We start from the raw sequence: 25,267 nt of genomic DNA on the forward strand, positions 1-25,267 counted from the left end.
ACCTCTTCGGAGTATTAACCCTACCAATAACCCCAACATAACCTTCCCCTAACCTCCCCACAACGCCCAGCTCACAACCTCCTCCATTTGCTTACACTTACTGTACATTCCAGAGTACCTGGCTGTTGTGAATTTTTCTCATACCTTTTAAATATAGATGCTAATGCTAATTCACAACAGTACGAGCGACCAGAATACTGCGCTCTTTAAGCACAAGCATCTTTAAAAGTTAAAGGGACTGAATTTCAATGATTTGTCGATTATCGTGAATGAGCATTCAAATTGACTCTAACTTTAACCCTTTGAGTGCCACACACCCCACCCTTCCACCCTGCGTGTTTCCCGCGTGATGGCCTAGGTGGTTAATTTCTAAAGCTACTTCACTTTGAATCTAAACACTTTTTTTCTCCTGACACTTTTTCCTTCTCTTTCTCTTGAGTGCCAGTAGGAAATGTAATACAGATATATGCAGGTATTTGTTAGGACAATTCACACAGCAAATGCTTGGTCTGGCTAATGTTTGGGTGCCGGCAGAAACGGCATCAATCAATTCTAAACACTAGTTTGAAAAAGAAGTGAGAGCAGCTTAGAGAATTAGATATGTCTTAGATATGCTATTTTAAGAAATTTTAAATCACATTAATTTGTCATGAATGCTGAATTAAGAGCACATAATATGCAAGGATTTAAAAAAAATACTGCATTGGCAAGTTTCTCTATAATTGCTTCCCAACTGAAATATACTGAGTCAGCGAACCACATATTGCAAAGAAATAATTAGCAAGAGGGATATTTTTATGACAGTTTATATTCATTTTCACATAAAGGAAGTATATGAGCTTAGAAGCTAAGTTAAATTAGGTAAAATAATAGTAACATTAGATTAGTGATCTAACAGAATAAGGAGAAGGGGACAATAAGGAGAAGGGGAGGAGAGAGAGAGTGAGAGAGAGAGAGAGAGAGAGAGAAAGGGAGGGGACTTTTATTTTCCTTTCAACTCAAAGGGTTAAAGCCATAAGCCAAAACCACAGAGAGAGAAAGCGAGAAAGAGAGTTAAACAGAATTTAACCACCTAACAGCAAATGAACCCCAACCTTCCCCTAAACACTGAGGGCTGCTTTTGATTTCCCCAACCCCTGAATGATTTAGGATTACGTTGGATTATTTTCGCTACTCCTGATTGGACGATGCCAACAGCCAAGCTCTCAGTTATAAACCTTTTTCTAAACGCACATAACCGTTGAATAATTTGGATAAACTTTTCAGATCCCGTCTCCTTCTGAAAACCACATGTTCAGATTAGCGTCCAAAACGTCCCTAATCTATCCCTAAACAGATTGCCAATAAACAGATTTAAACAGATCTAAATCGTGTAACTAGTCCGTATTGTCCCGTAGCCCCTGTCCCAACCCCCCAACCCCCACCCCTCCACCCAAAAAAAAAACTGCAAACTCAGAGGGTTAAAACCTGACATGGTTTGCGGAAAAACCGCATTTGTTCAAATAAGCTGATGTCCAATTTGTTCTCAGCAGCTTATTTCAAGAATAAGGTCCCTTTAACATTTACTGTTACACTTGAAGCTGTTTTTCTTGCTGTATTGTTGTTGATTGCGTGAGTTAAATGATTATTGTGAATCATTTATTTGACTGTATGTTTTTTTATATACTGAATGCAGCCTGTACCATTTGATCTCTAATATAAGAGGGTCCAAGCCTGTAATTCTCTGCTTCTGACTCTGTAACCTCCATAATGGTCCAGACTGCATACTGATTGTGTGTGTCCTGTTGGGTCTCCCACCGCAGTGTCTCTCTAAAATCACACCATTCAAATAGCATTCACCCCCTCTGTTGTTCGAGGGCATTGTGGGCTTATTTATTTGGTTTTTGAGGGCAACGCTGAGAAATTGGCAAACTGCAATGAAGAAAAATCCCCTCACTGTGTTCACAAGGATTTTATTCTTTTTCTTTTCTGTCTTCTGCACTTATTTGAAGTTTTTTTGCACACCTTTTGTTGTTGTTGTTATTGTTGTTTTCTGCTCTTCTTTAGCTCTTCCTCCTATTTATTTTTTCACTTTTTCTGCTCTTGGTGCTATTTTTCTTTGCTCTATCTTTGCTCTTCTTCCCATTTACTATTTGCTTTTTCTGCTCTTTGTCCTATTTTTCTTCGCTCTTTTATTTTGCTCTTCTTGCTGTCCTCCCCTCCCACAGGTCTTACTCCCTCGCTTGCAGATATTGAGTTAGATCAGAGAGAAAATGTAAGACTTGGTAAAGCGGTGGAGCTATAAATCCAAAACGGCAGCTCGACGGAGGGGAAAAATAAGCCTCTAAAGTTTCCAACAGCTTGATTCCAGCCAAAACCCCCTCACTCACATCCTCTCGCTTTCTCCTCTCAACCCAGCCATCCGCCCATCTCCCCAAATCCTGTTACCTTCCCCTCTCTCTACCTCCCACCTTTCTCTGCATGGCTCTCTTTCTTTTTTTCTCTCTCTCTCATTTGTTTCTCTCTCTTCTCCCCATTTATACACCATGCCTGCTGAAAACACAGTACCATCTAATCCCACCCATGAACAGAGAGAGAGTGAAAGAGAGGGGAGAGAAAAAGAGAACAGAGAGAGAAAGAGAGGGGAGAGAGAAGGAGAGAGAAATGAAAACAAAAACTGACACAGAGAGAAAGCAGATGAGAGAGACAGAGAGAGGAAGAGCAGAGATGGAGGACATGAGGAGAGGAAAAGAGACAGAAAGAGGGAGAGAAGGAGAGAGAAGAAGAGAGAGAGATAGGGCGCAGCAATTGAAAGAACAGGACAGCCTCCGTAATCTCACTCCCAGTGAGAGACAGAGAGAAAGCAGCATGAGAGATTACAAATAAGCACACAGAATCAATTTCTCCTCTTCTGTCTCAGCCCTGTAAACATGACGGCTATAGCTGATGAGAAATATTTATTCTGTGTCTCTGCAGACATCAGGGTCCACTGCGGGCCTTCATTTGGAGTGTTATACTCAGGGCTTTATTTGAGGGGGTATGCAGAGGGATGCCATCCCCTCCGTCACAAAAACAAGAAGAAAATACCCCCCTTACACCCCCTTCGGTCTTATACAGACGTGTGACATCACTTACAATGTATGTTTACTGCAGTACAAAAGTAGTTTGGACCAGCCATCCCCTTACATTCTTACAGTTTGAACACAGTGAATCAGTGAATCTCAAATGATCTGGAGGAGAATCCAGAGCTTAGGACTGTAATAATAGTAGTCTCCTCAGTGGTTAGCTGAGTTTCAGGGATGACTTCCAAGTCAGAATATAAAGATCTTAGTGAACTAGCTGGAGCATATCTAGTAATCATATTGCTGAGGTAGGGAGGGACAGGCCTTGAAGACATCTAAAAACTAAAGGGAGAGTTTTAAAATGAAAGATAAAAGACAGGTAGTCAGTGAAGGACTTTAAGAACAGGTGTTTTATGGTCTCTCATTTTAGTATGTATCAGAATAGTATTTCACTAATTAGGTTGTTTTGCTTTATGTTACTGATTGTACTCTGGATGTTAAAAGAGTACAGACTGGAATTTTGGGGTGAAATTTAGAACCTATTAGAGCTTATGCTTTTGAACAGTAGTGTAAATACAGTAATGCTGTAAGCAGGTTATTAATGTGTTGAGAAAAAAAGAAGCAGGTGAAGGTGAGGAAGAGGGGGGCTTTTTAAAATCACAATTTTTAATGATGACTTCAGGAACAAGTAGCGCTAATCAGGAACAAACACACTGCCCCCCTTAATACAGAGTAATCACCTCAAACCAGGAACATATCAACCCCCAAATGTACACACACACACCACGACAACTGTCCTCTGTGAGACCACTGAGAGGTTTATTTCTGTGATTTCTGTCTCTCTTACATCTGATCTTTCTCTGAGTGGTGTCTGACACAGGTAGCACTCTTGTCTGAGGAAAATGAGCATGTGTATTTCTGTCCCTGCTGAAGAAGGACAGGACATGATTTTAGCCCCTCTGGCTGTTATAGCAACCTAAAACACAGCTGTGATCTGGAGTGGTAGACTGAAGCAGCTTAGTTTCTAGAATAGCTATTCAGACTAGTTGCTAGGTTAGTTCTCATGACTAATTGTTAGATTAGTTCTCAAGCCTAGTTGCTAGGTTAGTTCTCATGACTAATTGCTAGATTAGTTCTCAAGCCTAGTTGCTAGGTTAGTTCTCATGACTAGTTGTTAGATTAGTTCTCATGACTAGTTGCTAGGTTAGTTCTCATGACTAGCTGCTAGGTTAGTTCTCATGACTAGTTGTTAGATTAGTTCTCATGACTAGTTGTTAGATTAGTTCTCATGACTAATTGCTAGATTAGTTCTCAAGCCTAGTTGCTAGGTTAGTTCTCATGACTAGTTGTTAGATTAGTTCTCATGACTAGTTGCTAGGTTAGTTCTCATGACTAGCTGCTAGGTTAGTTCTCATGACTAGTTGTTAGATTAGTTCTCATGACTAGTTGTTAGATTAGTTCTCATGACTAGTTGCTAGGTTAGTTCTCATGCCTAGTTGCTTGGTTAGTTCTCATGCCTAGTTGCTTGGTTAGTTCTCATGGCTAGTTGCTAGGTTAGTTCTCATGACTAGTTGCTAGGTTAGTTCTCATGGCTAGTTGCTAGGTTAGTTCTCATGACTAGTTGTTAGATTAGTTCTCATGACTAGTTGCTAGGTTAGTTCTCATGGCTAGTTGCTAGGTTAGTTCTCATGGCTAGTTGCTAGGTTAGTTCTTATGGCTAGTTGCTAGGTTAGTTCTCATGACTAGTTGTTAGATTAGTTCTCATGGCTAGTTGCTAGGTTAGTTCTCATGGCTAGTTGCTAGGTTAGTTCTCATGGCTAGCTGCTAGGTTAGTTCTCATGGCTAGTTGCTAGGTTAGTTCTCATGACTAGTTGTTAGATTAGTTCTCATGACTAGTTGCTAGGTTAGTTCTTATACCTAGTTGTTAGATTAGTTCTCATGACTAGTTGCTAGGTTAGTTCTCATGACTAGTTGCTAGGTTAGTTCTTATACCTAGTTGTTAGATTAGTTCTCATGACTAGTTGCTAGGTTAGTTCTCATGACTAGTTGCTAGGTTAGTTCTTATACCTAGTTGTTAGATTAGTTCTCATGACTAGTTGCTAGGTTAGTTCTCATGACTAGCTGCTAGGTTAGTTCTCATGGCTAGTTGCTTGGTTAGTTCTCATGACTAGTTGCTAGGTTAGTTCTCATGACTAGTTGTTAGATTAGTTCTCGTGCCTAGTTGCTAGGTTAGTTCTCATGGCTAGTTGCTAGGTTAGTTCTTATACCTAGTTGCTAGGTTAGTTCTCATGCCTAGTTGCTAGGTTAGTTCTCATGACTAGTTGCTAGGTTAGTTCTCATGACTAGTTGTTAGATTAGTTCTCATACCTAGTTGCTAGGATAGTTCTCATACCTAGTTGGTAGGTTAGTTCTAATGACTAGTTTCTAGGTTAGGTCTCAGGACTAATTGTTAGGTTATTTATTTCGCATAGCTGCTAGGTTAGTTCTTATGCCTTTGTTCTAATGCTCAGTTTCTGGGTTATGATGTATAGTTTCCAGGTTAGCTCTTATGGATAATTGTTGTCAGTAGCTCTATGCCTATGCTATGGCTGTTTGCTAGGTTAACTATTATGTCTAGTTGCTAGGTTGGTTCTTATGCCTAGTTTTTAGATCTCATGACTAGTTGCTAGACTAGTTCTCATGACTAGTTGCCAGGTTAGTTCTCATGACTAGTTGCTAGACTAGTTCTCATGCCTAGTTGCTAGGTTAGTTCTCATGACTAGTTGCTAGGTTAGTTCTTATACCTAGTTGTTAGATTAGTTCTCATGACTAGCTGCTAGGTTAGTTCTCATGACTAGTTGCTAGGTTAGTTCTTATACCTAGTTTTTAGATCTCATGACTAGTTGCTAGACTAGTTCTCATGACTAGTTGCCAGGTTAGTTCTCATGACTAGTTGCTAGACTAGTTCTCATGCCTAGTTGCTAGGTTAGTTCTCATGACTAGTTGCTAGGTTAGTTCTCGTGACTAGTTGCTAGGTTTGTTCTCATGACTAGTTGCTAGGTTAGTTCTTATACCTAGTTTTTAGATCTCATGACTAGTTGCTAGACTAGTTCTCATGACTAGTTGCCAGGTTAGTTCTCATGACTAGTTCCTAGACTAGTTCTCATGCCTAGTTGCTAGGTTAGTTCTCATGACTAGTTGCTAGGTTAGTTCTTATACCTAGTTGTTAGATTAGTTCTCATGACTAGCTGCTAGGTTAGTTCTCATGACTAGTTGCTAGGTTAGTTCTTATACCTAGTTTTTAGTTCTCATGACTAGTTGCCAGGTTAGTTCTCATGACTAGTTGCTAGACTAGTTCTCATGCCTAGTTGCTAGGTTAGTTCTCATGACTAGTTGCTAGGTTAGTTCTTATACCTAGTCTCATGACTAGTTCTCATGACTAGCTGCTAGGTTAGTTCTCATGACTAGCTGCTAGGTTAGTTCTCATGCCTAGTTGCTTGGTTAGTTCTCATGACTAGTTGCTAGGTTAGTTCTCGTGACTAGTTGCTAGGTTAGTTCTCATGACTAGTTGCTAGGTTAGTTCTTATACCTAGTTTTTAGATCTCATGACTAGTTGCTAGACTAGTTCTCATGACTAGTTGCCAGGTTAGTTCTCATGACTAGTTGCTAGACTAGTTCTCATGCCTAGTTGCTAGGTTAGTTCTCATGACTAGTTGCTAGGTTAGTTCTTATACCTAGTTGTTAGATTAGTTCTCATGACTAGCTGCTAGGTTAGTTCTCATGACTAGCTGCTAGGTTAGTTCTCATGGCTAGTTGCTTGGTTAGTTCTCATGACTAGTTGCTAGGTTAGTTCTCATGACTAGTTGTTAGATTAGTTCTCGTGCCTAGTTGTTAGGTTAGTTCTCATGACTAGTTGTTAGATTAGTTCTCATGCCTAGTTGCTAGGTTAGTTCTCATGACTAGTTGCTAGGTTAGTTCTTATACCTAGTTGCTAGGTTAGTTCTCATGACTAGTTGCTAGGTTAGTTCTCATGCCTAGTTGCTAGGTTAGTTCTCATGACTAGTTGCTAGGTTAGTTCTCATGACTAGTTGTTAGATTAGTTCTCATACCTAGTTGGTAGGTTAGTCCTCATGACTAGTTTCTAGGTTAGGTCTCAGGACTAATTGTTAGGTTATTTATTTCGCATAGCTGCTAGGTTAGTTCTTATGCCTTTGTTCTAATGCTCAGTTTCTGGGTTATGATGTATAGTTTCCAGGTTAGCTCTTATGGATAATTGTTGTCAGTAGCTCTATGCCTATGCTATGGCTGTTTGCTAGGTTAACTATTATGTCTAGTTGCTAGGTTGGTTCTTATGCCTAGTTGCTAGGTTAGTTCTCATGACTAGTTGCTAGACTAGTTCTCATGCCTAGTTGCTAGGTTAGTTCTCATGACTAGTTGCTAGGTTAGTTCTTATACCTAGTCTCATGACTAGTTCTCATGACTAGCTGCTAGGTTAGTTCTCATGGCTAGTTGCTTGGTTAGTTCTCATGACTAGTTGCTAGGTTAGTTCTCGTGACTAGTTGCTAGGTTAGTTCTCATGACTAGTTGCTAGGTTAGTTCTTATACCTAGTTTTTAGATCTCATGACTAGTTGCTAGACTGGTTCTCATGACTAGTTGCCAGGTTAGTTCTCATGACTAGTTGCTAGACTAGTTCTCATGCCTAGTTGCTAGGTTAGTTCTCATGACTAGTTGCTAGGTTAGTTCTTATACCTAGTTGTTAGATTAGTTCTCATGGCTAGCTGCTAGGTTAGTTCTCATGACTAGCTGCTAGGTTAGTTCTCATGGCTAGTTGCTAGGTTAGTTCTCATGACTAGTTGTTAGATTAGTTCTCATGACTAGTTGTTAGATTAGTTCTCGTGCCTAGTTTCTAGGTTAGTTCTCATGACTAGTTGTTAGATTCTAGGTCTCAGCTGCTAGGTTAGTTCTTATGCCTTTGTTCTAATGCTCAGTTTCTGGGTTATGATGTATAGTTTCCAGGTTAGCTCTTATGGATAATTGTTGTCAGTAGCTCTATGCCTATGCTATGGCTGTTTGCTAGGTTAACTATTATGTCTAGTTGCTAGGTTGGTTCTTATGCCTAGTTACTGGGTTAGCTATTATGTCAAGTTTCCAGGTTAGTTCTTATGGACACTTGTTAAGTCAGTAGCTCTGTTGCTGCTCTATGTCTGGTTACTAGGTCTTATGGCTTGTTGCTAGGTTGGTAACTTTGTTGGTAGCTTAGCTCATACAGCTAGTAGCCAGGTTTGCAACTCTTAGGTTATCTCTCAAAGAAGTCAATGGACTACCTTTTGAAAAGGGGTCTGTACAGTCTAACCCCCCATCTTGAATTGTGTCTCCACATCAGTATCCACTTTCTTTCTTCTGCGTTTTCTTTCCTCAGCTTACCTCGTCCCACAGCGGATTTTCCTCATGCTTTTCTTTGCTGTCCACTATTGACTCACACTGTTGTGAAATGGCCTACTTGTGCTGTTACAAAAGCAGTGAAATTGAGTAAGTTGAGTAGTTAATTAGCAGTGCACGCTTTGCACTGAGGAGATAAAAGCCACCCACTTTATAATCAACTCTGGCGGCCCAGCCCAGCCAATGAGAGGAGGAGAGGAGTGCTTAAGAACCACACATGACTGTCGTGGGTGCAGACAGTTTTCTCTATCTCTTCTGCTTTTCTTCCTTTATCTCTCTCTCTCTCTCTCTCTTTCCGCCTTTCTCTTCTTACTTCTTTCTCTCTGCCAAAACTCGTAGACACAAAGCTTCCTAGCTAACTTCCCAGTCTATTACTTTTAGGTCTTGCCACAGAAAATAGTGTGAATTTCACACTCACACCTGTTAACCCTGAATGTAAATGTAATTCACTGTGTAACTAATTATGATTCTAACTATGTAATTATATTTGATTAATATAGCAAAAGTCATAATTTGACTTTTAAGGCTTAAAACTTTATTTATTTTACACATTCTGTCAGTCCACTGATTTGATCAGCTAAATTCAAACACTCTGTGATCTCTGTCATTCATTCCATCAGGTGATGGTGAAAAACAGAAGAAGACAAGTTTTCTGTTGTGGACTTTTCTCCTGCTTGCGTAAATTAGCGTGAACGTTTTTTCTTTTCTTTCTTACTTGGCGCCTGGTGTGCCACACATACAATGATCTCACCAGAGAACTCCTAACTTAGAATTCTGCGACCTTCTTGCCCAGTCATCTGGTCCGACGCCTACTTAACTCTGTTGGATTTCAAAAAACCCCTGCATGCGTGTATATATATCCATACACATCCATTCGTCTAGCTCATATTCTGCAGACTATAGTCTCATTACTCCCAGTGGCAGACCAGCAAGCTGAGCATTAGTCACTGAAGCATAGCAATACACTGCCCACTCATACACTTGCAGAAACTCGCACTGAGATAGCCCACGTTGTAATTACAGACATCGTCTTGGCATCCAGCCATGCACTCATTGCCCTGCTGAGGTGAGTTTAGAGTTTATTAACATATGGCTGGCTTTGTCAGTCTTTGATATTTTTCCCAGTCATTGCCCATGACTTATACTGGAGTACAGCAGTACACAGCTAAATTAGTCAGTTCCACAGAATGACCAATAAATCTGTACTCCTCTTTCACTGTAAAACCTAATGAGTTCAGTGAACTCAAATGGTTTAAGGAAACCGATTGCCTTAAACCGTTTAAGTTTAGATTACTCAAATCATTTGACCATGTGTAATTCCCTGAACTGAGTATGAACAACACATTTGTTTATTGTTGTATACACTTAACTACTTAACTAAATTGAGTAAATCTCTCCTTTGATCTTAAAATAATTGAGTATTTTGGACTTGGATATAATAATGCTACTAACTCGATACAATTAATAAGTAATTCTAACTTACATTGACTGCCTTTACACAACTCTAGCCACTCAATTTCTTCCATTAAAAGCTAAACTAGGCTTTAATTTTAACAAATTTACACAGAATGGCAGAACGTTTTTGACAAGAATGCCTTAACAGTTTAACTTAATACTGTTCTGGACCATCTTGCCCAATACAATTCAGCCCATAATGTTGAAGTGGTCTGAAGTGTTCAGAACCACACTCAGCAGATGGGGTCATGGCAGCTCAGCTTACTCAGCACTGATTTACAATCAGCGCTGACTGAGATTAGATGAGCTCCCAAAATTTAGAAAATAAGTGTGCACCAAAGGGAAGGTAGGCTGGGGAGAATGACTACACAGAGATGGTAGGTTAAACAAGGTGGAAAGACATGCCCACTATGCATGCCACCAAGGTTACTCAAGGTTGCATTGACCAAGCTTTCATCAAGTAAAGCTGAGGAGTCTTAACAAACTAAACTAAACTGCAAGAGGTTGATTCAACTCAAAGATCGTATTTGAATGTCCAAACTGGTCAAAAGTTACATGAAAAGCATGTGAAGTCCAAATCATTTGAATGTAAACCCAACCCTGTCTGTACCTACCTGTAAAATCAACTTAAATAAAAATAGTGAACATAAAACACTTGAATAAAGTTATGTTAACTCAAAATATGCTAACAAATGATTTTACTCAAAATGACTGAGTTACTATCTCAACAGTTCGTTTTTGAGTTGGTTTGAATGTGTCAGATTAAGTTACTCCAACTTTCTGTAGTATTTGTGTTAACTTGGGCAGAATACTCTTTAGTCTGTAGGACTTCTGCAAATGAATTGATCGCAACTGTCTTTACCTAAGCAACTAAGGATTATACAAGAAATAGTATGTGTTAATAGATTTGCATTAGTAAGTGTAACAGATGAGTAAAGTAAACCCAAAAAAATTAAGTTAGTGCAACTGTTACATTTTACGGTGTTGTGCTGTAGCTGTTTTATTTGGTTATATTACAGTTATCAACCAGAAAGCTATTCTCTTTCTCTTTTCACTTGGTTACTTCCACTCATTCAGTCCTGTGGCATCACACACATACAGTCACATGCAAAAGTTTGGGCCCCCCTGTCAAATTATGTTTTATTATTATTATTTTCTAAGAGGAAATAAGTGAACACGTCCTCTAGAGAACACGCTTTTTTAATGCACATTTTATGAGTTTATTTACTGCATGTAACATATTGGGAAAAATATAACTGTGGCCAAAAGTTATGGCATATTTTATACTTTTTTCTCCAGAAGATGTGTTGGTAATACGCAAGCAGGTTGAGATGTCTCAAATAAAAGTGTATGTGGGCTAGTTCTCAGCAGCCTAATATATTTTTTAAACTTAAAAAAAAAACAAAATAATGTGATAATAAGATTTTAATGTCCCTTATTTCTAAATACATTTTTCCCAACCGTTATATCTCTGCCTTAGTGTGATCGAGTGTTGAATCTCAGCTTGATAATAGGCAACACAGTTACCACACCATGTACCACCAGTCGGATTGATCGCCATCACAAACATACACAAACACATGCACATATACACTATATGGTCAAAAATATTGGGACACACCTCTTAATCATTGAATTCAGGTGTTTTTTTTTAGTCCCATTGCCACAGGTGTATAAAATCAAGCGCATGGCCAATCCGTCTGCCTTTACAACATTTATGAAAGAATCGGTCATTCAGAGCTCACTGAATTTGTGCGTGGTACTGTAATACGAAGCCAGCGATGCAACAAGTTAGGTCGCATAATTTCTTCCCTCTTAGATATTCCACGATCAGCTGTGAGTGGTATTATTGAAAAGTGGAAGCATTTAGGAAACACAGCAACTCAGCTACGAAGTGTCAGACCACGTAAAGTTACAGTCCTGAAAAGTGCATAAGAGTCTCCAACGCTCTGCTGACTCAATAACTGCAGGGTTCCAATCCTCCTCTGGCATGAACATCAGCACACAACCTGTGCGCCGGGAGCTTCTCAGCATAAGTTTCCATGGCCAAGCAGCTGTGTGCAAGCTTTGCATCCCCAAGCACAATGCCATGCGTTGGATAGAGTGATGTAAAGCTCACATTAGTAAGTAGAAGATTGAAGTTCATACAGTAAACATCATAAACAGTGTCTAAAGCATGAGGTATTGCACATTTTGTGTAATAAACTGTGAGATAGCTTTCAGAGATTTCCAACCCTGGTTTCATCTCAGAGCTATTGCCCACAGTTGCAACTCTGTAGTTTTTCTACGGTAGGGCACTGTAGGTGGAATATAAACATATTACTCTGTTGTAAAATATCTTAGAATAAACAGAAGAGTCTCCAGAGGCACTGTGCATTCCTGCTGTGCCTGTGTGACACTTTTCGGTGATTAATTAAATTACACGACAGACACCATATGATTTATTACACTCAAACATGTCTGACGATAAGGCCGCTGAAACGGAACGCTGTAGTCAGACAATAAATATTACAAGAAAATAATCTTACCATAATCTTCAAACATCAATTATCTAATTAAAATGATCTATGTAATGACGTTCATGCTTAATATTTTCCCCATGTTGTTATTTTTTAATTAGAGTATTTGATGTCTTTATCTGTTGAGTCACAGAGGAGCTGAAACATATCATTACACACACACAGCATTTTATGTCTGATCTCAGAAAAGGTCTGTCATTATATAGTCTACATCGGTGTTCTGCTGTGTACTGGACATGCTTGAGGAATTTTGTTAAGAATTTGTGTTAGATTGCATTTTTGTCAACACTAACAAATATTCAGTTAATGTTTTAAATAAAAAAAAGTAATAGGACCCAAAACTGCCTGGCAAGGTCGCATGATTGTGTAAGTTTGGTGTCCATTAGAGCCTTGATGATGAAGCTGAAGCATTAAATAGATTAGAAATACAATAAAAACTGTCTGCAAGCTAATTTAGTTAGTTATGGTAGTCTTATCTGATCACAGTGATGAATAAAAGCAACATAACATTAGACCGGCATCTATTGTTATTTTTCACCTTATTTTTTTCATTTAATGTAGACTTATGAGCATTAGTAGTGTAGGCCAGGAAAAAGTGATACTCCCAATGGAGGTTTCCCCTGTAGTGTCTAAGTACATAGTCAAGTGATGTCTCCCAGTGGTCAGGTCTTCAGTAGCTGAAAGCTGAAAGGCTTAGTGTTTCAGATCAATCACTAAAATAATAAAGTAGTGACAGTGAAATCAGCCAATCACTTTTTGATTTCCAATGAGTGAGACCAATTTTGTGGGAAAATCGTCACTCTAGGCCTTCTGGGAGTCCTAGATGCATCACTGACTGTGAATACGAGCCGTAGCCTGTTTTTCAGTCAGTTGTTAGAAATGGAAAACATATCAGGGCTCTTTACTGAAAGAGGCGTTGTAAAACTGCTACAAGGTAAAATACATGTTAATATGTCTATTACAAGCTTCGGATGTCCACGTTTAATTTAGAATGGGCAAAAAAACTCCTTTTGAATCACTATAAGTTTAACACTAACATACGACTACAGTCTTGATGAAAGAAATTAGTATTATTATATAGGTGTTCCTCGTTTTGACCGAGCTTTAACATTTATGGCCTCAAATTTAACCTGAACTGGCTCTAATAGTCACAGTTGGTCTTGTGCGTGTATTTGTGTGGTTAATTCTCATGCTTTACTGATTCCCCTGGAAAGTCCTGAGGATTTCTGGGTCACACTGTGATCTCCTGAATAGCACACCCTCCATCGCTCAGCCATTGAGTCTATCCAGCCCTGCACCCAGCTTTGAGAATGAGTGGAGGGAAGGTAGCCCTGTAATGGAGGCTTTTCTGCTAAGCCTATCAGGCTTCATGTGGGGGTTTTTACTGAACCTGCTGCCCGCTCAGTAGAGTTTATGGGACTCAAACAACAGGCTTTTCAAACATCATTCAAAATCTTCCTTTTTAGCTCACTTCTTCCCTTTCTCCCATTCTCATTCCACACAACTTGTTACACTCCATTATTTCCATCTCTTCTGTACACTCTTTTTCTTTTTATTGCTGCCTCTCCCTCTCTCTCTCTCTTTATCTCATATCTTATGTTAATCTTGTTGACACATGTTCCCAGTAGAGATTTTAAATAACACAAGAGCACTGGTAAGAGGACCAGCACTAGCACAGCAATGCAAGATGGAGGGGCGGGTGGGCAGGGGTAGGCAAAGAAAGAGTGAGAAAGAGAGAAAAACTCAAATAGAGAGCAGGAAAAGAGACATAAAGCGAGGGAGAGACAGAGACAAATAGAAAGAAAGAGATATAGAGGAGGAGAGAGGAGAAAAGGCGAGATAGAAACCGAGGAGAAAGGAGCGAGAAAGATAGAATAAGAGAGAAGGAGAAGGAGGAGAAGAGAAAGTGGGAGAGAGAAAAAGGAACAAAGGAGGAGATGAAAAAGGAGAGAGAGAAGTAGAAAGAGAGATGGAAAGAGAGTGAGACAGCAAAAGATAGAGAGGAGAAGGAGAGAGAGACAGAGAAACAGAGATTCAAATAAAGTAAGTAGAAAGAAAGAGAGTAGAAGGAGAACGAGTTTTGGAGGATTTAAGTTAGTTTTGATGTTAAGCTTCCTGCTCCTTTAATGAGTTCAGTTTCACATACACACACACACACACACCTCACTTCATCTATATAAACAGTGTGTGTGTATGATGACCACGTGGCCTAAGTTGTGTCTGTACTCATCTGTCACTTCTCAGTTGAGCAGGCAGCTCAAAACAATGGGTTTATCAGCATGCACAGCCATTAGTGTCCTCTCAGCTAGTGTGTACTGTAATGATTAAGCTTCGAAAGGTAGAATTTGTTCTTTGAAGCAGAAATAATTAGAAAAAATATGCAATTTCTTATTTATATTTCTTGCTATCTTATTTCTCTTCTTTGAAATGTTCTCGAATATGCACGTCGCCTACCTCCCATCCTGCTCTTCCTTCTCTTTGAAGACTTGATTTAATTGCCCACTGACACCTCTTCTCGTTCTCGCTTGAGTTTTACTACACACACATCCTCCGCAAGCTCTTGAAGCGCTTCACTTTTTTTTGGTAGAAATTGCCACTTGTCACTCTTAATGATGGCGAAGTGCTCTTGGTTCCACCATCACACATTGCACTTGTGAAAAACCGCTCAGTGCTTTTATTAAAAAGTCAAAGTGTTACAAAACAGAATTGAGCAAATTGAACAGTGTGTGTTTAAACATATATATCCACTTGAATGTAGTCTGTGGAAAAAATAATACAGATATTCAGAGAGACCAGTGTGGGAGACCCATTAAGGTGTGTGTCTGTGTGTTCTCCTTTGTCTATATCAGTCATTCAGGAGCTAATTTGAGGAGAAATCTTATTAGGCAAGCTTTGCATTGTGATCATTCCTGCCTCACTACAATTCATACACTTTCATATAATCAAAACTGCTCCTAAATTAGACAAAAGCACTACCGGAATAGGATTAGTTTTACCAGAGTAGGTTCTGTATTGTAATTGTAACAGTTGGTACAGGATAGCTGTGTAATGTCTCCAGATTCCCACAGGTAGGGACAAACAGTTCACATCAGCATTAAGTCACACGACACCCTCATTAACAATAACAACACAGCGCATGGCTGTGCCTTTTAGCAGGTTTTGTTTTTCCGTTACTGGAGTTCAGCTAATTCCAGAAAACCACTGACTCTGTAATTATTACTGTCAGGCTGTAAAAGGCTACACACACTACAGATTCATACTGGATTAAAATCCCTCTACATTTATTACTGTCAGACTGTGAAAAGTACACACGCTGCAGATTCATACTGGATTGAAATCCCTCCACATTTATTACTGTCAGACTGTAAAAAGTACACACGCTGCAGATTCATACTGGATTAGATCCTTCCACAATTATTAGTGTCAGACTGTAGAAACTACACATACTGCATGTTTGGATTAAAATCACTTAGTTTCACCTTTTATTAGACAGTGCACACTTTTAAGAAACATTTGAAAACGTATCTCATTAATGTGACATTTAACTGAGATTCTAGTTCTTTGGTATTTTCCTTTTTAATTTGATCTGTCATTGTTTTATATAATTTTAAATTAATACCCAATAGTTTCTTCTCAGTAGTTGCTCTTATGCTTTTATCACCTGGCTGTAAAGCACTTTGTCTGTGATTATACTATTCCCAGAAGAGTCGTGTAACAGAGTTAGTCATGTACTGTCACAAGACTAGCTGTAACTGGTTACTTTCTACCTCTGCTCATTAGTAATCACTTAAATTATTGCACCTCCCCAGATAAAACTAATCCAGCTCAGTTAGGGCTTTAACTCTGAGATACTTTAGTGTCCTTTCACTGAACTGTTTACTCCACTGAGGAATTAGCTGATACACACATCCGCTTCATAAGTCATACACACTGGCATCATTATGGCTCACGCTCATCAGCAGTCCTCCAGGGTTTCAAACAGATGGCATGATCTATTAATGCTAGTGACGCAAGGTAATGGAGCAGTTTAGCATACTCCGTCACTCACTCATACACACTCAGGAGGACTGAAATCAATGTGGTACTGCACACATAGACACACGCAGACTAAAATCAATGTAGTGTGATACTCATAAACAAGGCCATTAAGTAAATAATAGGCTCGGTCAGCATTAATTGAATCAAGGGATAGATGACTGGTGTGTTTTCCACTCTTTTTGTAGCATTAGGATCAAACTGTGGAGCCACACTGAGCATTTTATCCAAGCATGACCACAGGGGAAGCAAATTAGCACTCAGGACCATTCATAAGAACAGAAAGCACATGCACAAATATCAATTACGGTCTCCCTGTATCCGTGTCTACGAAAGTCCCATATTGTTTCCCTCAAATTCATTTATCCATAAAAGTGCGTTCTGTACAGCAGGCCTTTCCGAATTCTTTCATGCCAGGATCCACCTGTGCTCCTGTACAGATAGTGTCTCATGACCCACCAAATATTTTGTAAAGTAAAAAAGAAATAAACTCAACAGAAAACTCTTAAGCTTTCAGTCCAGTGTAGTTTTATGGAGAAAGACTGTGGAATGGAAAATAAAATAGTGAAAACACTTAACTGTTCTGTATTTAGATGTAATCAGTTCAGTTCTTACGTTCAATTTGAAGACTTTAACACATTTCATTAATATTTAGCTGGACCTTGTGTGTTATTTAAATGTATTTTGGTCCAAGTTGTCAGCTAGCTTGAAGGGGAATTCTACCAATTTGCTTCAAAATGTCTACATAATTCAGTGGTTGAGATGTAAAAAAGTGAAATGGTTTATTGTAGAGAAACCTTCCGACTCTTTCACTTGTTTGCCGTACAAAACTCTGCATGTAGCCCTCCACCATAAATGGCTTTAATAAAACACGTTTTAGGCCAAAACCTTATCTCAAAACATCAAAAAATCATAATACTATTTTGTTTTAGATATCAGGTAACATATTTGTAACCATGAAAAATACATTTCTGTAAGGGAGCTTTCAGAGGCATCAGACTCTTCAGACGTCTGGTTCCTATCACCACCACTGTGAATTCTGACTTGCAAAGTTTCTCTAGAACGGAGCATTTCCCACCAAACCCCTCTGTCTCATTGGTCAGATACATTAGGCTCGTTTTATACCAAAACAGCAGAACGTATTCAGAGTATTTTGTACATAATTGTAGTCACATTTATCTTTTTTGGTCACAACATACATAATGCATGTCATAATGTCATGATACCTTAAACAGCACTAGAAATTCCTCACTATTTTTTTTGGATACATTGTTTCTCCACTAACATCCATTCTAAGTTAAGTGTGTTTCTCCTTCTCTAGTAAATGAACCTTTACCTTTGGAGAAATTATGTTTTTGTTCAGACAGCAACGATACATATGCAGTCACACATTCTCTCTCTCTCTTACTTAAGTTCTCTGTCTCCCCTCTATTCTTCAACCACTCAAGCACCTCTGAAACCCTTCTTCTCTTTCTCCATCCCCCTACTGTTCTGTCCATCTCTTACACTGTGGGGGGCTTACATTACCAGGTCAGAAGTCATTGCCTCTGTTATGAGGTCAGTATGTTAGCGTTAGCGCTCCTTTCAGACTGGCCTGTGTGGAATGCAGAAATAAAGCACTGATATTTGCAAAGGAGACAGAGGGAGCAGGAACAAATCTCCTTCCTTCCTGGTAACATGCTGGAGGAGTGATACAATAGTGGGCCACTCAACGGCTTGAACGTTAGCTGTGTTCTGGAAGTTACTTATCAAAGGAGGGACCTTAACAGGAAAGCCGTGTATATAGTTTCCATTGTTTTTACAGTGTATTAGGTACCCTACACTGTATGTGAACTGACTAGTGAGGAAATTGGAAATTTTCTCAGGTAATAATAATAATGATAATAATAATAATAATAATAAGAATAATTTACACTGAATTGCTAGTTTATTAAGAGACCTACCTTGGATCTACACTCTTCGCCATTTTATCAGAAACATCTACCACGCAAGTGCACTTTGTAGGTTTACAGTTACACACTGTAGCCCATCTGTTGTGGCACAATTTATTAACCTCCCTCTGCTACATTCATCAAAGGGGACCACCACAGAATCACTGCTGACCAGATATTGTTTAGGTGCTGGATCATTCTCACCACAGCAGAGACACTGACATGGTAGTGTGTGTAATGCAGCGTCAGACACAGCAGTGTTTCTGGGGTTTTTACACACATACTTCAGTGTCACTGCTAGGTTGAGAGTGGACTACCACTCAAAAATATCCTGCCAACAGCCTCTGTGGTCTCAAATTGTACGTACAAGGTGCACCTGCATGGTAGGTATGTATGATAAAATGGTCAAGGTAGGTCCACCTAACCCCTTAGGCCAAATGCAGAAAGTGACTATTTCTGACACCAGGCTTCTCAGGTTCATGTACTTAATAAACTGGCAATTCAGTGTAAGTTGAACATATCATTACCAGTAAAATTCTGTCATTACCTGAGAAAATTGCTACTGTTGAAATGAGTCACAGCAGCTCCTTTAGGCTTGTAGGTGTTCACAGTGATCGGATCTCCTAAAGTGTTTCCAGGACTATTGGAGAGATTTGAGTCTGCTTCCCTCTCTGAATGGCCTGATTCATTCTGTGTCTGTGTGCTCTGCAGAATACCAACGGTCAGAGACTGATGCTCTTTTTTCCCTTCCCTCATTATTCTGTCTTTCTTTTACCCTCTCTTACTCTTTCCTCTTTTCATCCTGTCTCTCTTCTACCACTTCCTTCTTTTCTGTCCCACAATTTCTTATAACCCCCCCTTTCCCTCTCTCTTACTTTCTCCATCTCCCTCTCTCTGCTTGCCTTTTCTCCCCCTATCCCCTCCTCCCTCTCTCTCTCTCTCTCTCTCTCTCTTGCTCTCTGCCTCTCTCTCTGCAGGTCGGCAGTTGACAATCTTTAACAGTCAGGCGTTTATAAAGATTGGAGGTGGTGAGAAAGGCCGTAATTTTCAGGGTCAGATTTCGGGCCTGTACTATAATGGGCTGCAGGTCCTGAAGCTGGCGGCTGAGGGCGACCCCAATGTGCAGGTGCAGGGGAACCTGCGGCTGGTAGGGGACGTCCCCTCTGTCCTGACCACAGACACCACCTCCACAACCCCGCTGGCAGATATGTCCACCACCATCATGGAGACCACCACCACTATGGCCACCACCACCACCCGCAAACAGCGCTCACCCACCATGAGAGACAGTGTCACACAGGTGAGGTTGCAAAAAGTGTGTCTGTGAGTGAGTACGAGTGCTTTATTGCTGCTTTCAGGCACAAGCTGTGCAGTAGTTTACTCTAAAGAGGAGTTTGTTCATATGAGGCACATTCACATGGTTGAATTGGGAAGTAAACAAAACACTGAGGTTGTGAGCGGCTGTTGTAATTTATTAGGTAGCTGGCACCTGTCGGTTGTGGTCTGTTTTTCAGGTGTTAGTAAACACAGACAGAACAGAATGTGGATTAATTGTACATGTTTACGTTTACTTATAAACATGACCACTTTAAAGAGACAGAACAGACTGGAAAGTTTGTGTGTTAGGAAATGTAAAGTGGATCATAAAATCTCTAAAGCACAGATAAGGCAAGTTTATTTATATAGCACATTTAATATACAAGGCCAATTTAAAGCACTTTACAAAAATAAAAACTGCATAAAAACTTATGACAGAAGTCAAAGACAAAGTACTTAAGTGCATATAAGCTTAATAAAAGAAGTAAATAACACAATATTACTCTTTTTTTTCCCCAGTGCTTTATGTGATAAAGATCACATAAACACACAGACCACCTGTAAGGAATCAATCAATGATTAGATAATAATGTTAGCATGTAACCTCTAAGAGAGCTGATTAAAGCTAGGATAACAGTTCTAATTGAGTCACTTTATTGTACGTAATTACTGGTGGCTGTAATTGATTGTGACTTTCCAAAATCAGTGCAGTTGAATCTCTACCTTTAGACTATTACGTCCCAATCCATCAATGCATTTTACTGTGTGTGAGAGGGAGAATGCGAGAGTCAGTCTTACATGCTAAGCAATAAGGTGCAATTTCCCCCCTCTCAGCTTCTAAATTATTATCATTACAGCTGAAGAAAAAGGCTGGATTGCTAGCAGTAACTATATGGGTGCTAACCTTAGAAGGCAGAGAGGAGGAGAAAGAGAATGAGAGAGAGAGACAGAAAGAGAGTGAGAGTGACAGAGTGGCTGTGTATGTGTGTGCGTTAAAGAAAAAGAGAAAGTGCTCCCAGGTGAAAAAGTTCAAACCAACACTAGCTGTAAATACCCATCAAGCCCTGGCTAATTGAATGTTAGCTCTTCATCGGTAGTTGTTTGTTTTCTTTTTTGGGCCTTCGTTTTCAACCCCTCTTCATCCTCTCTCTCTGTTCTCCACCATTTGCTTACGGCAAAGTGGGAGTGAAGCGCTTTGAATTTGGTTTAATGCCTCCGAATTGAATAAAGGCAGGGAGCACACTTAATTATCCCAACGGAGCATTAGCGAGGCGGCCTAAACATGGAGTGGCCATTAGCCTGCGCTACAGAAGCGATTGGTCAGTGGGACACAGACACGGGCAGGTCTCCCTCTCTAAATTCATCATAATAACTGCAACAACAGAGCTTTATTTACAGTGGGAAAATGTTTCTATATGTGGCCTATTTAGTCATAACACAGCGCACAGCACCTAGCAGCAAGACTGTCTCCATTATTTAAAGAAAGCCTCCATTATTTAAAGCTGGCTGATACAAAACGGCCCATTTCACAGCCTGCAGTACTTTTCTGACGCTTAAATCTTTTTAAGTAATGTTTCATGCAATGAAGGTTACATATTAAATCTAATATGTATTCTACAACCACATTTCCAAAAAAGTTGGGACGCTGGGCAGAATGTAAATAAAAATAGAATGCAATGATGTGCAAATCATGTAAACTATATTTTTAAAGAAAAATACTACAAAGACAACATATCAAAAGATGAAACAGAGAAATTTTATTGTTTTTTTTCAGTTTTTTTTTAAATATATGCCCATTTTGAATTTGATCCCAACAACACGTTCCAAAAAAGTTGGGATGGGGGCATGTTTACCACTGTGTTTCATCACCTCTTCTTTTAACAACACTCTGTAAGCGTTTGGGAACTGAGGAAACCAATTGCTTTAGTTGTTTTCCCATTCTTATTTGATATAGGATTTCAGCTGCTCAACAGTTCAGAGTCTCCTTTGTCGTTTTTTTCATGTCATAATGCGCCAAATGTTATCAGTGGTGACAGGTCTGGACTGCAGGCATGTCAGTTTAGCACCAGGACTCTTTTAATACGGAGCAATGCTGCTGTAATACTTGCAGAATGTGGTTTGTCATTGTCTTGCTGAAATAATCAAGGCCTTTCCTGAAAAAGACGTCATCTGGATGGCCAAATGTTGCCAAAACATGTATATATCGTTCAGCATTAATGGTGCCTTCACAGATGTGCATGTCAACCATGCCACATGCACTAATGTACCCCTACAGGAGTGTTTCTGAGCCCATGCAGTGATTTCCATTACAGAATCATGTATGTTTTTAATGCAGTGCCACCTGAGGCCCCAAAGATCATAGCCAGTAAATACTGGTTTTTGGCCTTGTCCCTTACATACAGAGATTTCTCCAGATTCTCTGAATCTTTTGATGTCACTGTGTACCATAGATGATGAAAAGCAAAAGTTCTTTGCTATTTTACGTTGAGAAACGCTATTTGCTCATGCAGTCTTTCAGAGTGATGAACTCATCTTTACTTCTGAAAGACTCCGCCTCTCTGAGATGCTCTTTTTATACCCAATCATGTTACTGACCTGTTGCCAATCAACTAACAGACATTTTCTTTACCATTACATAACTTTACCAGGTTTTTTGTTGCCCCTGTCCCAACTTTTTTGGAACATGTTGTTGGCATCAAATTCAAAATGGGCAAATATTTTTTCAAAAAATAATACAATTTCTCAGTTTAACATTTGATATGTTGTCTTTGTACTATTTTCAATTTAAACGATTTGCACATCATTGCATTTTGTTTTTATTTACATTTGTATGCATCGTCCCAACTTTTTTGTAATATGTTTTACATTACATACACCAGTTTGGTTGCAGATAAATGCATGTTTCTTTGGTGCAACTTTACAGGATTCACACAATTACTAGGACACTAGCAAGCTGTAAAAAAAAAATTAAGACATTTTAAATGTGTCCAGAATATAATATAGTAGAACGAATATCCAGAATGTAAATCAAATCTCACGGCAGATAAGCTGACAAAACAATTAAAGTAAACAGATAATTACAATAAATTTTTTGTCATTTAATAACTTTCTTGTTCACAGAATTATTGATATACTGAAAACATCTAAAAATACCTTTTAACAAATAGTTTTCATATTTATCCACATTGTATGAGCTATTATTGTATTGTAAATTGTTATAGAGGAATTCCACCAATTTTTCAAACTTTCTGTATACTTCAGTTGTCAAGATGTAAACAAAGATATTTGAAATGTGAATGTTTGAAGTGTTTAATTGAAGACAAATTTACTGACCCCGATTTCTTTATAGTGGTGGTGATAGTAACCAGGTGTCAAAATGTCTACAACATAATTATAGCAATTTTATTTATTATTTACTATCTAAATCCTCTCAAAACTGATGTAAATGACAGACATCAGACTGCATATTCATATACATTTCATGTAATAACCTTTTGTGAGGAATCTTTTAGAGGCATTAAGCTATTCAGACGTCTGGTTCCTATCACCACCAGTGTGAATTATTCTGACTCGATACATTTCTCTAGAATGGCATACTTCACATCAGACCTCTCTGAATGACTTTATATCCTAATGAGTGAATTATGCAGAAATTTTGTAAAATCAGAGCAATGAACCTTTATAGTGATTATATAGGTTATAGTAAAAACACAACACAAAGTAAAACAAGACTTTGCTCTTTGCATTTTGACCTAAATGGACAACAAGTAAGATTGTGTAGGATGTTTAAAATGACCAAATGACTATAATTTTTCATTCCTAATAATTCTCCTAAACATTTGAGCATATTCTTGGGTGATTAATAAAAATATATGAAACTTAGATCTCTGTGGAAATCAGCTGTGGTATAATCCATAAAATACCTTTGAAAGTGCCTCTGCAACTGACTTGAAGTCTTCTTTCTTATGACTCTTACATTAGGACAGAGTATGGATTTTCTTTTAATCGACCACTTTTAACAAGGGACCACAATGAAGAAGGCCGTGTCATACTTCTAGAAACTGATGTGAACTTGGCTTGTAATTTTTCACTATTAATGCATTGCTCATTTATAATTTATGGGTAATACCAATTAATCACATTATCAAACGCTTTGCATTCACAGTGAGTCTGTGTTTACACCGACAAGCTATTAATATAGGGACGCTGAAGAAAATATCAAAAAGATTTGAATAACTGCAAACAGCTTTTAAAGAAAGTAAGTCCTGGTTGCTTTCCAAAAACACCTTTTTAAAGAGCTGATGCCATAAAAAGATTTTATCAAAAACACAAATTTGAGCAATTTCACCATTTGAGTGCATCAGCACAAATCTCAAAAGCCCAACAGAAATCTAATTCAAAAGCCTTTTGAGGCTGTAAACACTTGCAGAAAAGGGGACTGGTTATATAGGCTATTTTGAAGCACTTTCCTTTAACAGTGTACTACATTAAACAGTTCGGCTGAGTAGGAGAGTTTTGTGCAGTAGCAGAAGATGTGATTGCACTATAAATACATCAGGTGAACTCCATGAACGTGTAACCAGCATCGTTCAAAATGGGACAAGTAGCAAGAGAGAGACAGAGAGAAAGGACTTCAATCATACCTGTCTTTGTGGCAAAGTGAGAGAGCGGAGATCGAGAGGCCTCGCGCCGCTTTGATCTAGCTGCGTAACACTTTGATGGTTAAATAAAGCTTTCATTGTAGCTTGTGATGCATTCTCTCTCTCTCTCTCTCTCTCTACCTCTCTCTCCCTGCTCAGTGAGCAGAGCTACACGGTTCATGCTCAAAAACAGAGTAGTGTTTTCCTTTGTGATCAACCTGATGCAAGTCCTCAGGAGGAGTTGAAATGAGGAAATGGAGCACATAAAGACCTCCTTCAATTTTTTTTTGTCTCCTCTTATCTGTGGATATATATTGATATTTGATTGTTAGATTAGTTGTAATAGAATAATTAGATTGTTATTCTGATTAAATCATCTATAACACAGGATCCAGACTGTGCTCTGAATAACAAATGACAAAAAAAAAAAATCACTTTGCACCAAAACAATAAAGGAAGGTCCAATTCTACATGCTGATTCATTTCACTGTGACCAGCGCAGACATGCACATGCTGTAACTCCTCTACCAGCAGATTTAAACAAGTTTAAGGGGGCATCGCCGAAGCTTGTAAATGGATTGGCAGCGAGACGTTTGGTTTGGTAGGGTATAGAAGCATAGACTAGAACCGTCTTTGCTCTTCTGTCCTAGTTCTCTTTTTTCAAAATAAATAAAAAGGAACATTTTTTTTAAGACATTGCGAATATAAATACAGCTCCCAATTGGGCACTGAATGAGTCTGTATTACAGCAAGATGGGATTTCACAGTGAAAGGCACTGGGAATGATGAGTTATGTATCTAGTATCAAAATGCCTTTGAATGCTGAGAACAGTGTTATTGAGGCCAAACCCAGATCGGTCACTTCATAACCCTTCTCTGTTTTTCAGCAGATAAGACACAATGTATGATC

The 25,267-nt window shown here is 38.9% G+C and overlaps 1 protein-coding gene across 1 annotated transcript in view; it reads left to right on the forward strand.

Moving 5' to 3' along the window:
- nrxn2b (neurexin 2b) overlaps positions 1-25,267 on the forward strand; it is an 843,638-nt gene that overhangs the window by 797,156 nt on the left and 21,215 nt on the right. Inside the window, exon 19 of the mRNA XM_036583184.1 lies at positions 19,378-19,700. Within this exon, the coding sequence (XP_036439077.1) occupies positions 19,378-19,700 (323 nt within the window). The remainder of the gene's footprint in view (positions 1-19,377; positions 19,701-25,267) is intronic.

Source organism: Colossoma macropomum, unplaced genomic scaffold, assembly GCF_904425465.1.
Source record: "Colossoma macropomum unplaced genomic scaffold, Colossoma_macropomum, whole genome shotgun sequence".
Classification (NCBI taxonomy): domain Eukaryota; kingdom Metazoa; phylum Chordata; class Actinopteri; order Characiformes; family Serrasalmidae; genus Colossoma; species Colossoma macropomum.